The sequence below is a fragment of the Anomaloglossus baeobatrachus genome, chromosome 1 (genome assembly GCF_048569485.1).
Source record: "Anomaloglossus baeobatrachus isolate aAnoBae1 chromosome 1, aAnoBae1.hap1, whole genome shotgun sequence".
In the NCBI taxonomy this organism is placed as follows: Eukaryota; Metazoa; Chordata; class Amphibia; order Anura; family Aromobatidae; genus Anomaloglossus; species Anomaloglossus baeobatrachus.
The window spans coordinates 623,898,082-623,911,466 of record NC_134353.1 but is presented as its reverse complement, the minus strand read 5'-3'; the positions used below and the strand labels follow the sequence as shown (position 1 = coordinate 623,911,466).

Sequence of the window (13,385 nt, the reverse complement as noted above, 5' to 3'; positions counted from 1 at the left end):
GTCCGTCAGAATCCCCCAGGGGCTGCGGATGGAGCCCGGTCCCAGTGCATGGCGACCGGTTAGGAACCCCCTCTCCCATTAGCTGAAGAGCACATTCTGAGATTCTCCACCGGCAGAATCATACTGAGAGCCATATAACAATGGCTGCCGGCGTTCCGAGGGGAGGAGGGAGCCGAGGGCGGAACCACAAAAGTGCGGGAATCTGCGCCCCATAGTGAACAGTGAGGGGGGAGGAGGACAGCGAAGTGTGCTCCAGCCCTCACCGTCGACGTCATACCGACCGTCCCGCCCTTCCCCCTGACTGGCAGGCCCAGGGGCGGGAATGTAATATACTAGGCCGCAAAAGCCGGGGACTAAAGTAAAAACCGTGGCCGGCAAACAGGCACGGTCGGCGCGGTAGTCCCGGTCAAAAAATCCACACCGCAGTCGCTGCAGCGTCTGAGGCCAAGGTGCTTCATGCACCGTCCCAAAGGGGACACAGAGTACCTGTAGATGCAGGGCCATGTCCCTGACGATACTCAGTCTCCTGTCCGGCAGATTCCCCCTGGGGCTGCGGAGGGAGCCCGGTCCCAGTGGCTGGATGACCGGTTAGGATCCCACTTCACCCAGAGCCCCTAAGGGATGGGGAAGGAAAACGGCATGTGGCTCCTGCCTGTGTACCCGCAATGTGTACCTCAACCTTAACAGCACCGCCGACTCAGTGGGGTGAGAAGGGAGCATGCCGGGGGCCCTGTTAGGGGCCCTCTTTTCTTCCATCCGATATAATCAGCAGCTGCTGCTGACTAAAATGTGGAGCATTGTGTGAATGTCAGCCTCCTTCAACACAAAGCATAAAACTGATGGGCCCGTGATGCACGGGAGGGTGTATAGGCAGAGGGGAGGGGTTACACTTTTTAAAGTGTAATACTTTGTGTGGCCTCCGGAGGCAGTAGCTATACACCCCAATTGTCTGGGTCTCCCAATGGAGCGACAAAGAAATAGCATTTACATCATTTTTTAGGGTCTGACAGTTGTGACCTCACAAATCACAAAAACAGAGGTGTGCGTGAATGGTGGATTAGTGCATGACCACTGCTCTATTCACATTTATGGGGGTGGGGGTCCACCGCGTGACAATTAGGCTCAAGGAAAGCGAAGTGAGACTATGGGAGTGGGAGTACACCGCAATGACACTCAAGGAAGTGAACTGAGACTAAAGGGGGTGTTACACGCAGCGATATCGCTAGTGAAAGCACCCGCCGTCGTTTGTGTGTCACGGGCAAATCGCTGCCCGTGGCGTACAACATCGTTTGGAGCCGTCACACGTACTTACCTGCCTAGTGACGTCGCTGTTGCCGGCGACCCGCCTCCTTTCTAAGGGGGCGGTTCGTGCAGCGTCACAGAGTCGTCACTAAGCGGCCGCCCAATAGAAGCGGAGGGGTGGAGATGAGCGGGACGTAATATCCTGCCCACCTCCTTCCTTCCGCATTGTCGGCGGCCGCAGGTAAGTTGCAGTTCGTCGTTCCCGAGGTGTCACACGTAGCGATGTGTGGTGCCTCGGGAACGACGAACAACCTGCGTGCTCAACAATCGACGATTTTTTAAAAAGGAACGACGTGTCAACGATGGACGATAAGGTATTTTCCATCGTTAACGCTCGTTCCTTGCTTGCTGTCACACGCAACGATGTCGTTAACGATGCCGGATGTGCGTCACGGAATCCGTGACCCTGGCGATATATCGTTAGATACGTCGCGGCGTGTGACAGGGCCTTAAAAGTGGGAGTACACCGCGTGACAATTAGGCTCAAAGAAAGTGAATTGAGAGGTCGTCATGTGTTCGTACAATCACTCCATTAAAACAGTAGACCTTTGGGGTCTCCGATCTCGTGAAATATATATATATATATTTGCTTATGGGAAAATCCAAATCATCTCTTCCTTTGAAAGCTCTCTAATTTTTATGTGACATTTCAACATGTTCCAGCTGTTGTATTTCACCGTCCTGCATTACGTGACCATTTTCTATGATAGTTCTCCATGGCTCCAGTGGGGTTAAATTAGGGAGTGGATTACAAAGAGCAAAGAGAGAAGGAGCAGTGCAAGAGATGTAAAAATGGGCTGATTGACTGCAGACAACAAGCAATTTACATGTTCTTACCAATGGCACATGTGTGTGGAGAAGACAATCCAGCATCCTGTTTATTTCAGCTGCTGCTGGGTGCAGACTCTGGTAATAGTTTGGAAAGTATGAAGTGCCAAGCAACGGAGGTGCTCATCAGTGGATGCTCGGCCCAGGTCGAAAGATCAAACTGCTAATGATCGTTTTATCTTATGGTGCATTTTCATCCCAGGTGATCACATTCACAGTGCAGCTGTGACAGACAAATCAATCTGAAATCTATGGCGCATGGCCAGCTTTAGCTACGAGCTGGGTACAAGAAGCGGGCAGATTTAACGCCTATTTTATTTCTTTTCACTGAATTTTCAGTTTTTCTCTTTTGAAAATATCCACCATACGGTTCCAGAGATATGGGCCTTTTTCCTTTTTATTTAGTGCTAATATTGATGGTCTTTGCTAAGGGGGCAAGGCACGCCCATAAAAACTCCCATTGGCCACACCCCTAATAAAGAGCATAAAAATTAGCCCTAAATGAAAAAGCCCATATTTCTGGAACCAAATGGAAGATTAAAACAAAAAAACAAATTCTCAGGGAAGAAATAGGAATAACATAAAAGGACAGTCTACCCACCTGTGACCTGGTGAGGAATTTCCTTTAACCCTGTGGCTCGCCAATTAAGTGTTGTTATATTCAGGTTTTTATAAAAATAAGTATGGATACCTGGCAATACTCCTATGCTGCTGGTAATGAGGTCTGTAGCCTACTTACCGTATTTTTCGCTTTATAAGACGCGCCTGATTATAAGACGCACCCCCAAATTTGGTGAAGGAAAAGAGAATTTTTTTTTTTTTAATGTTAAATGGGGTCCATCTTATAATGCCAGTGTCCGTCTCACAAATCATATAGGGTATATGTCCCTCATAGCCCCCCCATCCTAAAATTAGCCCCCTTAATCTGGATATGGCCCCCTTATATTGAATATAGCCCCCTTGTGATGGCACACGCTCCCCTGTGCTGCCTATGGCCCCCTATGGATTGCACACGTTCCCTGTGCTGCCTATGGCCCCCTATGGATTGCACACGTTCCCTGTGCTGCCTATGGCCCCCTATGGATTGCATACATTCCCCTGTGCTGCCTATGGCCCACTATGGATTGCATACGTTCCCCTGTGCTGCCTCTGGCCCCCTATGGATTGCATACGTTCACCTGTGCTGCCTATGGCCCCCTATGGATTGCATACGTTCCCCTGTGCTGCCTATGGCCCCCTATGGATTGCATACATTCCCCTGTGCTGCCTATAGCCCCCCTATGGATTGCATACATTCCCCTGTGCTGCCTATGGCCCCCCTATGGATTGCATACGTTCCCCTGTGCTGCCTATGGCCCCCCCCCCTATGGATTGCATACGTTCCCCTGTGCTGCCTATGGCCCCCTATGGATTTCACACGTTCCCTGTGCTGCCTATGGCCCCCTATGGATTGCATACGTTCCCTGTGCTGCCTATGGCCCCCTATGGATTGCATACGTTCCCCTGTGCTGCCTATGGCCCCCTATGGATTGCACACGTTCCCCTGTGTTAGATATCGCCCCCATGCTGCTGCCCATAGTAAAATACAACACTCTTTCCTTACCTCCTCCAGCGCTGATCTCCCTCCTGTCTCCCTCCGTGCTTCTGTTCCTCCACTTCCTGGTTCTTCGTGCCGGTCATGTGATCGGCACAGCAGAGTGATCTCATCTCTGCGTGCCTGCCTGATCACAGTGGAAGCAGGGACACCGGGGAGAAACGCTGGAGGGGGTAAGTAAAGCTTTTTTAATTTAGAATGAGCAGCAGCATGGGGGCCATATCTAACACAGGGGGGTATATGCCATCACAGGGGAGCGCAGGCTCATATAATATGCCCCGCTGCCCCAGTGTCACTGCGGTGCGGTTTCAGCACCACGGAGATGGACAGCGGATGTGCATATTATATAAGCGGGAGCAGGAGATCAAAGGCTGCAGCCCGCAGCGTTCACCTGCGCTCCAGAGCTGCCACCACCACCCCTGGACCCTGCAGTGTGTAATATTATATATATTATATATATATATATATTACACCCCCCCCCGTATATTCGGCTTATAAGACACACACCCTACTTTCCCCCAAAATTTGGGGGAACAAAAGTGTGTCTTATAAAGCGAAAAATACGGTAATTAAGGGGATATGCCCATCTACAAGAACCTATCCCAGTATGCAGTAGGAATAATAATAATAATAATAATAATAATAATTATAGTAAATACCTCCGAATAGCAATATAGTATAGTTCTCATGATACAGTTATGTCTTCTATATCATGTGCAGGGCATTGCAGCTTAGGTATCTATGGTTACAACCCCAAGCAACTCACAATATGAGTGAAAGAAATCATGGATACCTAAGCTGCAATGCCCTGCACATGAGGGAAGAGACATTGCTTTATCAGGAGAACTATACTACATTTCTAATTGGAGGTATTTGCCAATATCATTACACCTACTACATATAGGGATAGGATCTTGGAGATGGGAATACCCCTTCCCACCCCAGAAGTGCTTGGTAGTATACATAATACCAGCTGTGCACTCCGTATTTAAATATAAAATATATTTCAATGCTGAGTGTACAACTGGTATAATAAATTTTACACACACACACACACACACACACACACACACACACACACACACACACACACACACACACACACACACACACACACACACACACACAGTGTCCACCCATTTCCTGTCCTCTGCCATTAACTTGAGAACCGTAGCAGCTATAGGCATAGACGAAGTGGTGTCTAGGTATAGTAAAGTAGCCATGCGCTACGCTATGAAACCACCTATAGCGCCACCTGGTGGAAAACAACGAAGTTAGCATTTTTATCTCAAAAACTAAACGAAATAGAGAAAAAAAAAAGTGAATTACAAAGTTGTAGGACATCATCAATTCAATACGAATTGACACCTTGCATACAGAAATGATTGTAAAACTCACAAGGCTGCGGACGTGAAGAAATACCTCATGGAGATCTTCCTACAAGTCATTGGTTATGGTGGCTGCGTGGAGTGTCCTCCATGCTCACCTGACCTGACCCCATTGGACTTCTTTCTGAGAGGTCACATCAAACAGCAGGTGTATGCGACCCCTCCACCAACATTGCAGGACCTACGACAACCTATCACAGATGCTTGTGCAAACGTGTCACCAACCATATGGCACAATATGCAGCAAGATATAGTATGCTGTCCAGATGCGTATTGCAGCTGACGGTGGCCACTTTGAGCATCAAAGTTAAATGAGCGCCATATGCGTGACCGGCATTCAATGTTTTTTTGGGGGGGTGGGGGGGGGTGGGGGTCATGGGTTTTATATCATAGCAGTTCTGTATGCAAGGTGTTGATTCGTATTGAATTGATGACTCCCTACAACTTTGTACTTCACTTTTTTTCTCTATCTCATTCCGTTTGAGATAAAAAAAAGAGAATTTTGTTTACTTACCGTAAATTCTTTTTCTTATAGTTCGTATTGGGAGACCCAGACATTGGGTGTATAGCTTCTGCCTCCGGAGGGGACACAAAGTACTACACTAAAAAAGTGTAGCTCCTCCCTCTGAGCATATACACCCCCTGGATAACCAAATCTAGCCAGTTTAGTGCAAAAGCTGAAGGAGAATAGCCACCCACAAGTAGAGATAGAGCAAGAACCGGAACAACCGGAGCCTCTGTCTACAACAACAGCCGGTGATAACACGCGGAACAAGAAACTGCCAACAGGCAACAGGGAGGGTGCTGGGTCTCCCAATACGGAACTATAAGAAAAAGAATTTACGGTAAGTAAACAAAATTCTCTTTTTCTTTATCGTTCCTATGGGAGACCCAGACATTGGGACGTCTCAAAGCAGTCCATGGGTGGGAATAAACAGAAAACTGGGAAGTAGGCGTAACCTAACTTCACAAATGGGCGACAGCCGCCTGAAGGATGCGTCTGCCCAAGCTCGCATCTGTCGAAGCATGAGCATGCACTTGGTAGTGCTTTGAAAAGGTATGCAGACTAGTCCAAGTGGCAGCCTGACAGACCTGCTGAGCCGTAGCCTGGTGCCTGAAAGCCCAAGAGGCACCGACAGCTCTAGTCGAGTGTGCCTTGATCCCCGGCGGGGGAGGCACCTGAGTACACTGGTAGGCATCGGAAATGGCCGACCTAATCCAACGAGCTATGGTCGGCTTAGAAGCCGAGAGGCCCTTACGCCGACCTGTGGTTAGCACAAAGAGAGGTGCACCGCCTAAGAACAGCGGTGCGAGACACAGATCCGGAGTGCCCGCACCAGAACCAGAGTATGCAACGTTTTTTCAAAGCGATGAACAGGAGCCGGACAAAAAGAAGGCAGGGAAATGTCCTGGTTAAGGTGCAAAGGAGAAACCACCTTAGGGAGAAAGTCCGGAGTCGGACGGAGAACCACCTTGTCTTGATGAAAAACCAAAAAAGGTGACTCCGAAGAGAGCGCAGCCAAATCAGAGACTCTCCTGAGGGAAGTTATGGCCACTAGAAAGACCACTTTCTGTGAAAGACGAGACAAAGAAACCTCCCTAAGAGGCTCAAAGGGGGGTTTCTGCAAGGCCGTGAGGACCAGATTGAGGTCCCAGGGATCCAAGGGCCGCCGGTAAGGCGGAATGATGTGAGACGCGCCCTGCATGAAGGTGCGCACCTGAGCCAGCCGGGCGATACGCCGCTGGAACAACACTGACAGAGCTGAGACCTGTCCCTTGAGAGAATTGAGGGATAGTTCTAGCTGCAGACCGGACTGTAGAAAGGACAGGAGGGTCGGCAAGGAAAAAGGCCAAGGAGCATGGCCGGAAGAGCGACACCAGGACAGGAAAATTCTCCAGGTCCTGTGATAGATTTTGGCCGAGGAAGACTTCCGAGCCCGAGTCATAGTGGAGATGACTTCAGGAGGAATACCAGAAGTCGTCAAGATCCAGGACTCAAGAGCCACGCCGTCAATCTGAGAGCCGCAGAATTCTAGTGGAAAAACGGACCTTGTGAGAGAAGGTCTGGACGGTCCGGGAGATGCCACGGCACCTCTACGGACAGATGGAGCAGGTCTGGGTACCAAGCTCGCCTGGGCCAGTCCGGAGCAATGAGAATGACCCGACGGCCCTCCATTCTGATCTTGCGCAGGACTCTGGGCAAGAGAGCTAGAGGGGGAAACACGTAGGACAGACGAAACTGGGACCAATCCTGAACCAGAGCGTCCGCTGCAAAGGCCTGAGAATCGTGGGAGCGAGCCACGTAAACCGGAACCTTGTTGTTGTGCCGGGATGCCATTAGATCCACTTCCGGAGTGCCCCACTTGCGGCAGATTGACCGAAACACTGCCGGATGCAGGGACCACTCGCCACTGTCCACGGTTTGACGGCTGAGATAATCTGCCTCCCAGTTTTCCACGCCTGGGATGTGGACTGCGGATATGGTGGACTTGGAGTCCTCCGTCCACTGAAGGATGCGTTGAACCTCCATCATTGCCAGGCGGCTGCGTGTCCCGCCTTGGTGATTGATGTAGGCAACCGCTGTCGCGTTGTCTGACTGGACTCGGATGTGCTTGCCCGCCAACAGGTGGTGAAAGGCTAAGAGAGCTAGAAGCACAGCTCTGGTTTCCAGCACATTGATCGAGAGGGCTGATTCGGACGGAGTCCAAGTGCCCTGCGCTCTGTGGTGGAGATATACCACTCCCCAGCCGGATAGACTGGCATCCGTGGTGAGGATCACCCAGGACGGGGCCAGGAAGGAGCGTCCCTGAGACAGAGAGAGGGGCAGAAGCCACCACTGAAGGGAGCCCCTGGTCTGTGGCGACAGAGCCACTAACCTGTGCAAGGAGGAAGTCCGCTTGTCCCAACAGCGGAGAATGTCCAGCTGCAGAGGACGCAGATGGAACCGCTTCCATTGATGCCACCATCTGACCCAGCACCTGCATTAGGTGCCTGATGGAATGACGGCGGGGCCTCAGCAAAGAGCGCACCGCCAGATGGAGGGACTGCTGTTTGACTAAGGGCAGCTTCACAAGTGCCGGCAGAGTCTCGAATTGCATCCCTAGGTACGTGAGCTTCTGGGTCGGAGTTAGAGTGGATTTGGGCAGATTGACAAGCCACCCGAATTGGACTAGAGTGGCGAGAGTGAGCGAGACACTCCGTTGACAGTCTGCACTGGATGAAGCCTTGACTAGAAGGTCGTCCAGGTAAGGAATCACTGCCAACCCCTGGAGGTGCAGAACCGCAACCACTGCTGCCATGACCTTGGTGAATGCTCGAGGGGCCGTGGCTAACCCGAAGGGGAGAGCCACGAATTGGAAATGTTCCTCTCCGATTGCAAAACGTAGCCAACGCTGGTGTGAAACTGCAATTGGCACATGCAGATAGGCATCTCTGATGTCGATGGATGCCAGGAAATCTCCTTGGGTCATTGAGGCAATGACTGATCGCAGAGACTCCATGCGAAAATGCCGCACCTGAACATGCTTGTTGAAAAGCTTGAGATCCAGGATGGGCCGGAAGGAACCGTCCTTTTTGGGGACTAGGAAGAGATTTGAGTAGAAACCTCTGAACCGTTCCCGGGCGGGAACCGGTACAATTACTCCGTTGGCCTGCAAGGATGCCACGGCCTGAGAGAAGGCGGCGGCCTTGGAGCAGGGGGGAGTTGACAGAAAAAAATCTGTTTGGCGGGCTGGAAGAGAATTCTATCCTGTAGCCGTGGGAGATGATATCCCGCACCCACTGATCGGAGACGTGTTGAAACCACACGTCGCCAAAGTGGGAGAGCCTGCCACCGACCAAGGACGTTGCTGGCGCGGCCAGATAGTCAAGAGGAGGCTGCCTTAGTGGCAGCAGCTCCTGCGGTCTTCTGAGGACGCGGCTTCGTGCGCAAATTGGGTTTTTGGTCCTTGGCTGAGTTAGTGGACGAGGCCGAGGGCTTAGAGGACGACCAGTTGGAGGAACGAAAGGAACGAAACCTCGACTGGTTCCTGCCCTGGACAGGTTTTTTGGTTTTAGTTTGTGGCATGGAAGTACTCTTCCCGCCAGTAGCTTGCTTAATAATTTCATCCAGTTGTTCACCGAACAGCCTGGACCCAGCAAAAGGGAGCCCAGCAAGGTACTTCTTTGAAGAAGCGTCTGCCTTCCACTCTCGAAGCCACAAGATCCTGCGGATAGCGAGGGAATTAGCCGAAGCCACCGCAGTGCGGTGAGAAGCTTCCAGCATGGCAGACATGGCATAGGATGAAAAAGCTGAAGCCTGGGAAGTTAAGGCAACCATTTCGGGCATAGATTCCCTGGTGAGGGAATGCATCTCCTCTAGAGAAGCAGAGATGGCTTTGAGAGCCCACACTGCTGCAAAAGATGGGGAGAACGAGGCCCCTGCCGCATCATATACAGATTTGGCCAGAAGGTCAACCTGGCGGTCAGTGGAATCTTTAAGAGAGGTGCCATCAGCCACTGATACAACTGTCCGGGCTGAAAGTCTAGACACCGGAGGTTCTACCCTTGGTGAATGAGCCCACTCCTTGACCACCTCTGGTGGAAAGGGAAAACGGTCATCAGAACTACGCTTTGGGAAGCGTTTGTCAGGACAGGCCCTAGGCTTGGTCACAGTGGCCTGAAAACTGGAGTGGTTAAAAAACACACTCCTTGTCCTCTTAGGCAAGGTAAACTCGTGCTTTTCTGCCAGAGAGGGTTGCTCCTCTGATACTGGCGGATTGAGGTCCAGTACAGAATTAATGGACGCAATCAAATCACTAACATCTGAGTCACTTTCGGACAGATCAATGGGGCACATGGAGGCAGTCTCCGAGCCCCCAGTAACGGCATCCTCCTCGTCCTGCGAGTCAGCTCTTGAATCAGAGCCGCGGGTCGAGGAAGGAGAGGGAGCCCTGCGTCTCCTCTTAGGAGGACGGGGTCTGGGACCAGATGAAGAATCCTCTGTGAGCTCCGCTGAGAGAGCCCTAGCAGCAGAGGCGCCCTGAGAAGGGGGCTGATGCATGTTCAGCAAAGTCCGGGACAGCTGTCCCATGGAGTCGGCAAAAGACTGGGAGATAGACCTAGATAAGGATTCTACCCAAGCCGGGGGTTCAGCCACAGGAGCCGGAGAGACCACTGTGGGTGTGATTCCAGGCTGAGGCATTGTCAGGTTAGAGCAGGCATCACAATGTGGATATGTGCTCGGTTCAGGCAGTATGAGCTTACATGCAGTGCATATTGAGTACAGCCTTGCAGCCTTGCTCCTTGTGTGAGACATGCTGCTGAAGTGGGGGCTCTGAGCCAGAATGACCCCCAGAGAGTATATAAGCAGGTCCACAACCGGAGGTTGTGGCTTACCAGACCGTTTGTGTGCCCTCCAGATCCCACAGCCCGGACCCCCAGACATATTAGCAGGGATGCTGCAGCCAGCGCCGATCGCTGAGAGAACGCTGATAAAATGGCGCCAGAGCGAGGAGAGGGGGCGGGACCTACTCTGAGAGCGGGATCTGGAGGGCCAAGGAGATTTACAGGGGAGGGGACATTTACTCAGAGAGGAGTGTCCCTCCCCTGTGCCGAACGGCCGCTGGGCGGAGCCGCACTGTCCCTCTGCATGATTGACATGCAAGGGCAGTGAAATCGAAACTAGGCCTCAGGCGAAGCCGGGGCCTAAATTTAAGCGATGCGGCCGGCGCGCAGGCTCCATCGGCGCGGTTCTCAGGTGACAACCAGAGAACCGGCCGGAAATGTCAGAACAGTTACACAGCACACTCTCCCCAACAATAAAGTACAAGGGACCCCCCGAACATAAACGTCTCAGATACTTAGCTTGTGAGACGCAGGGTTTCAAGTCCCTGGGGATGAGTGCTCCGTCCAGCAGGATCCTGAAGGGCTGCGGATGGAGACCGGTCTCCTGCAAAGCAGGGAGAACCGTGCTGGCTCCCACTTCAAGCCAGAGCCCGAGGGATGGTGAAGGAGCGCGGCATGTAAGGCTCCAGCCCTGGAATCAACCTTAACAACACCGCCGACATAGTGGGGTGAGAAGGGACATGCCGGGAGTCCAGGCTTGGACCCGCTTTTCTTCAAACACTTTCCAAAATGAAAAATCAGATGAGAATGCATGTGTGGATGTATGCCTCCTGAACACAAAGCAATGAACTGGCTAGATTTGGTTATCCAGGGGGTGTATATGCTCAGAGGGAGGAGCTACACTTTTTTAGTATAGTACTGTGTGTGTCCTCCGGAGCCAGAAGCTATACACCCAATGTCTGGGTCTCCCATAGGAACGAAAAAGAAAATGCTAACTCCATTGTTTTCCACCAGGTGGTGCTATAGGTGGTTTCATTGCGTAGCGCATGGCTACTTTACTATACCTAGACACCACTTCTATGCCTATAGCTGCCGCCGTCCTCAAGTTAATGGCGGTGGGCAGGATATGGGTGAACACACTATGTATAGAGAGATAAAGATTATATACAATACATATATATTACATATATACAAACACTGTTTCCACATACCAGATAAGACTAATGGCTTGGCGGCCTGCTTGCTTTTCTCTGCAGTTTGCCTCTGTTCCAGTGCCATCAACATGCCTCCTAAGTCCAGCTGCACTGGTTTCTTGCTCTTTTTGCCACCACTTTTTTGGTTTGCCGATTCCTAAAAAACAAAGTGTTTTTGTTTAGCTGTCACTTTTTATTGTTGTAAAATAGGACCAAACATACTCCAGACCATTGTCACAGATGTTAATATCAATGTATGAAAAGGATTCTGACTCCATACAATGTCAAAGTAGAACACGCAATGCACTTGTGAACGGCACTTTTGGAAATACTTTTATACTATAGCCAAATAAATGGAACTCAAGATCATTACTCGCTCTAATTCTAAAGAGGTTACAACTATCCCGTCCAGGCATGAGATATATTTTCATGTTTGTGTGTCCTACAAATTAATCATGGTGGTTTTTCATTTTATGAGGATTGTGCTCTATTAAATGTCATTATCTTGGCCATTTCCCCTATCTATTAGTTTTTAATCATGTCTTATTGTGTTAAATGTTATTAATGAACTGAATTGTTAATAATCTCTTTTGTAGTTTCAGAGATCTGCTTTTTTTTTTTTTTTAAATGAACATTACTTGGGAGTAAATATGCATCCCATTTATCAAACAACATGAACCACTGATAAATCTGGTGCATGTTAAAAGGGAATTTGTCAACAAGTTTATGCTTCCTCATCTGAGAGCAGCATGATGTAAAGGGAAAGACCCTGATTCCAGCGATGTGTCACTTAGTTTGCTGGGTGCAGCAGTTGTGACATAGTTTTTAAATGTAGCAGAGCTAAGAAAGCTAACCCTGCCCACACCACATCTTTCTGGGTGTACTATATATTGAACAGTCAGCTTCCAATCAGAGGAGGGGGTGTAATCAAACAAGGGCTCTGGGTGGGCACCTAGCCCTGCCAGTGATCATCTTCTGTTGATAAAACACATTGTATTGAAAACAGCAGCACACAGCCTAATAAGTAACATCTCTCCAATCAATGTCTAAACCCCTACCTCAAGCTGGATTCAGATTACATAGCAAAAACATCCTGCCAGATTCCCTTTAAGACTTGAGATGGATTCAAAAAGCCCACCTTATGATAAGAAAAAAATACTATTGGACAGGATTAAAGACATTCAAACACAAGCAGACCGGTGACCATAGCTATGGTCAATGATGATATGTGTATAGAAATTATGTATAATTAAATTAATATACATGACCAGCTGGTGGCAGTTATGCAATAGCAAAATATAGCACAATATATTAGTACTAGTGCACAGAATCATAGCTGACAAAAATAAGGTAAATAAATGCTCCATAAATATATCACCCACCAGGCTGGTATATGTTAGTATACAATAAGGCAAATAAACGGCCACTGCTCTAACCCTGATGCGCGTTTCGCAGTTTGCTTCCTCTAGGGTATAGTGTCTAAAAAATAAACATTATTGACAGATCTGTCTCCGTAAATCCTTGGCAAAATCCTTGTATTATTTGAAGATTTTGCTGTGGATTTTTAGGGATTGCAATCGAGGAAATTCTGAAGGGAAAGCCAACAACATTTATACAACACAGTGAGCGAGTTTCAAAGTCGTGAATATGCCACATGTAGTGAATTTTACAGTGATCTTTAATTGCTACATGTGGATGGAGTATTAAAAACCTCATCCACAAGTTTTGTACTGCGAATGGTCCCAGATCTCTTGC

At 49.6% G+C, this 13,385-nt stretch overlaps 1 protein-coding gene across 1 annotated transcript in view; it reads right to left on the bottom strand.

Moving 5' to 3' along the window:
* Positions 1 to 13,385, bottom strand: part of SECISBP2 (SECIS binding protein 2) — a 99,541-nt gene that overhangs the window by 40,745 nt on the left and 45,411 nt on the right. Inside the window, exon 5 of the mRNA XM_075318900.1 lies at positions 11,649 to 11,787. Coding sequence (XP_075175015.1) covers positions 11,649 to 11,787 — 139 coding nt within the window. The remainder of the gene's footprint in view (positions 1 to 11,648; positions 11,788 to 13,385) is intronic.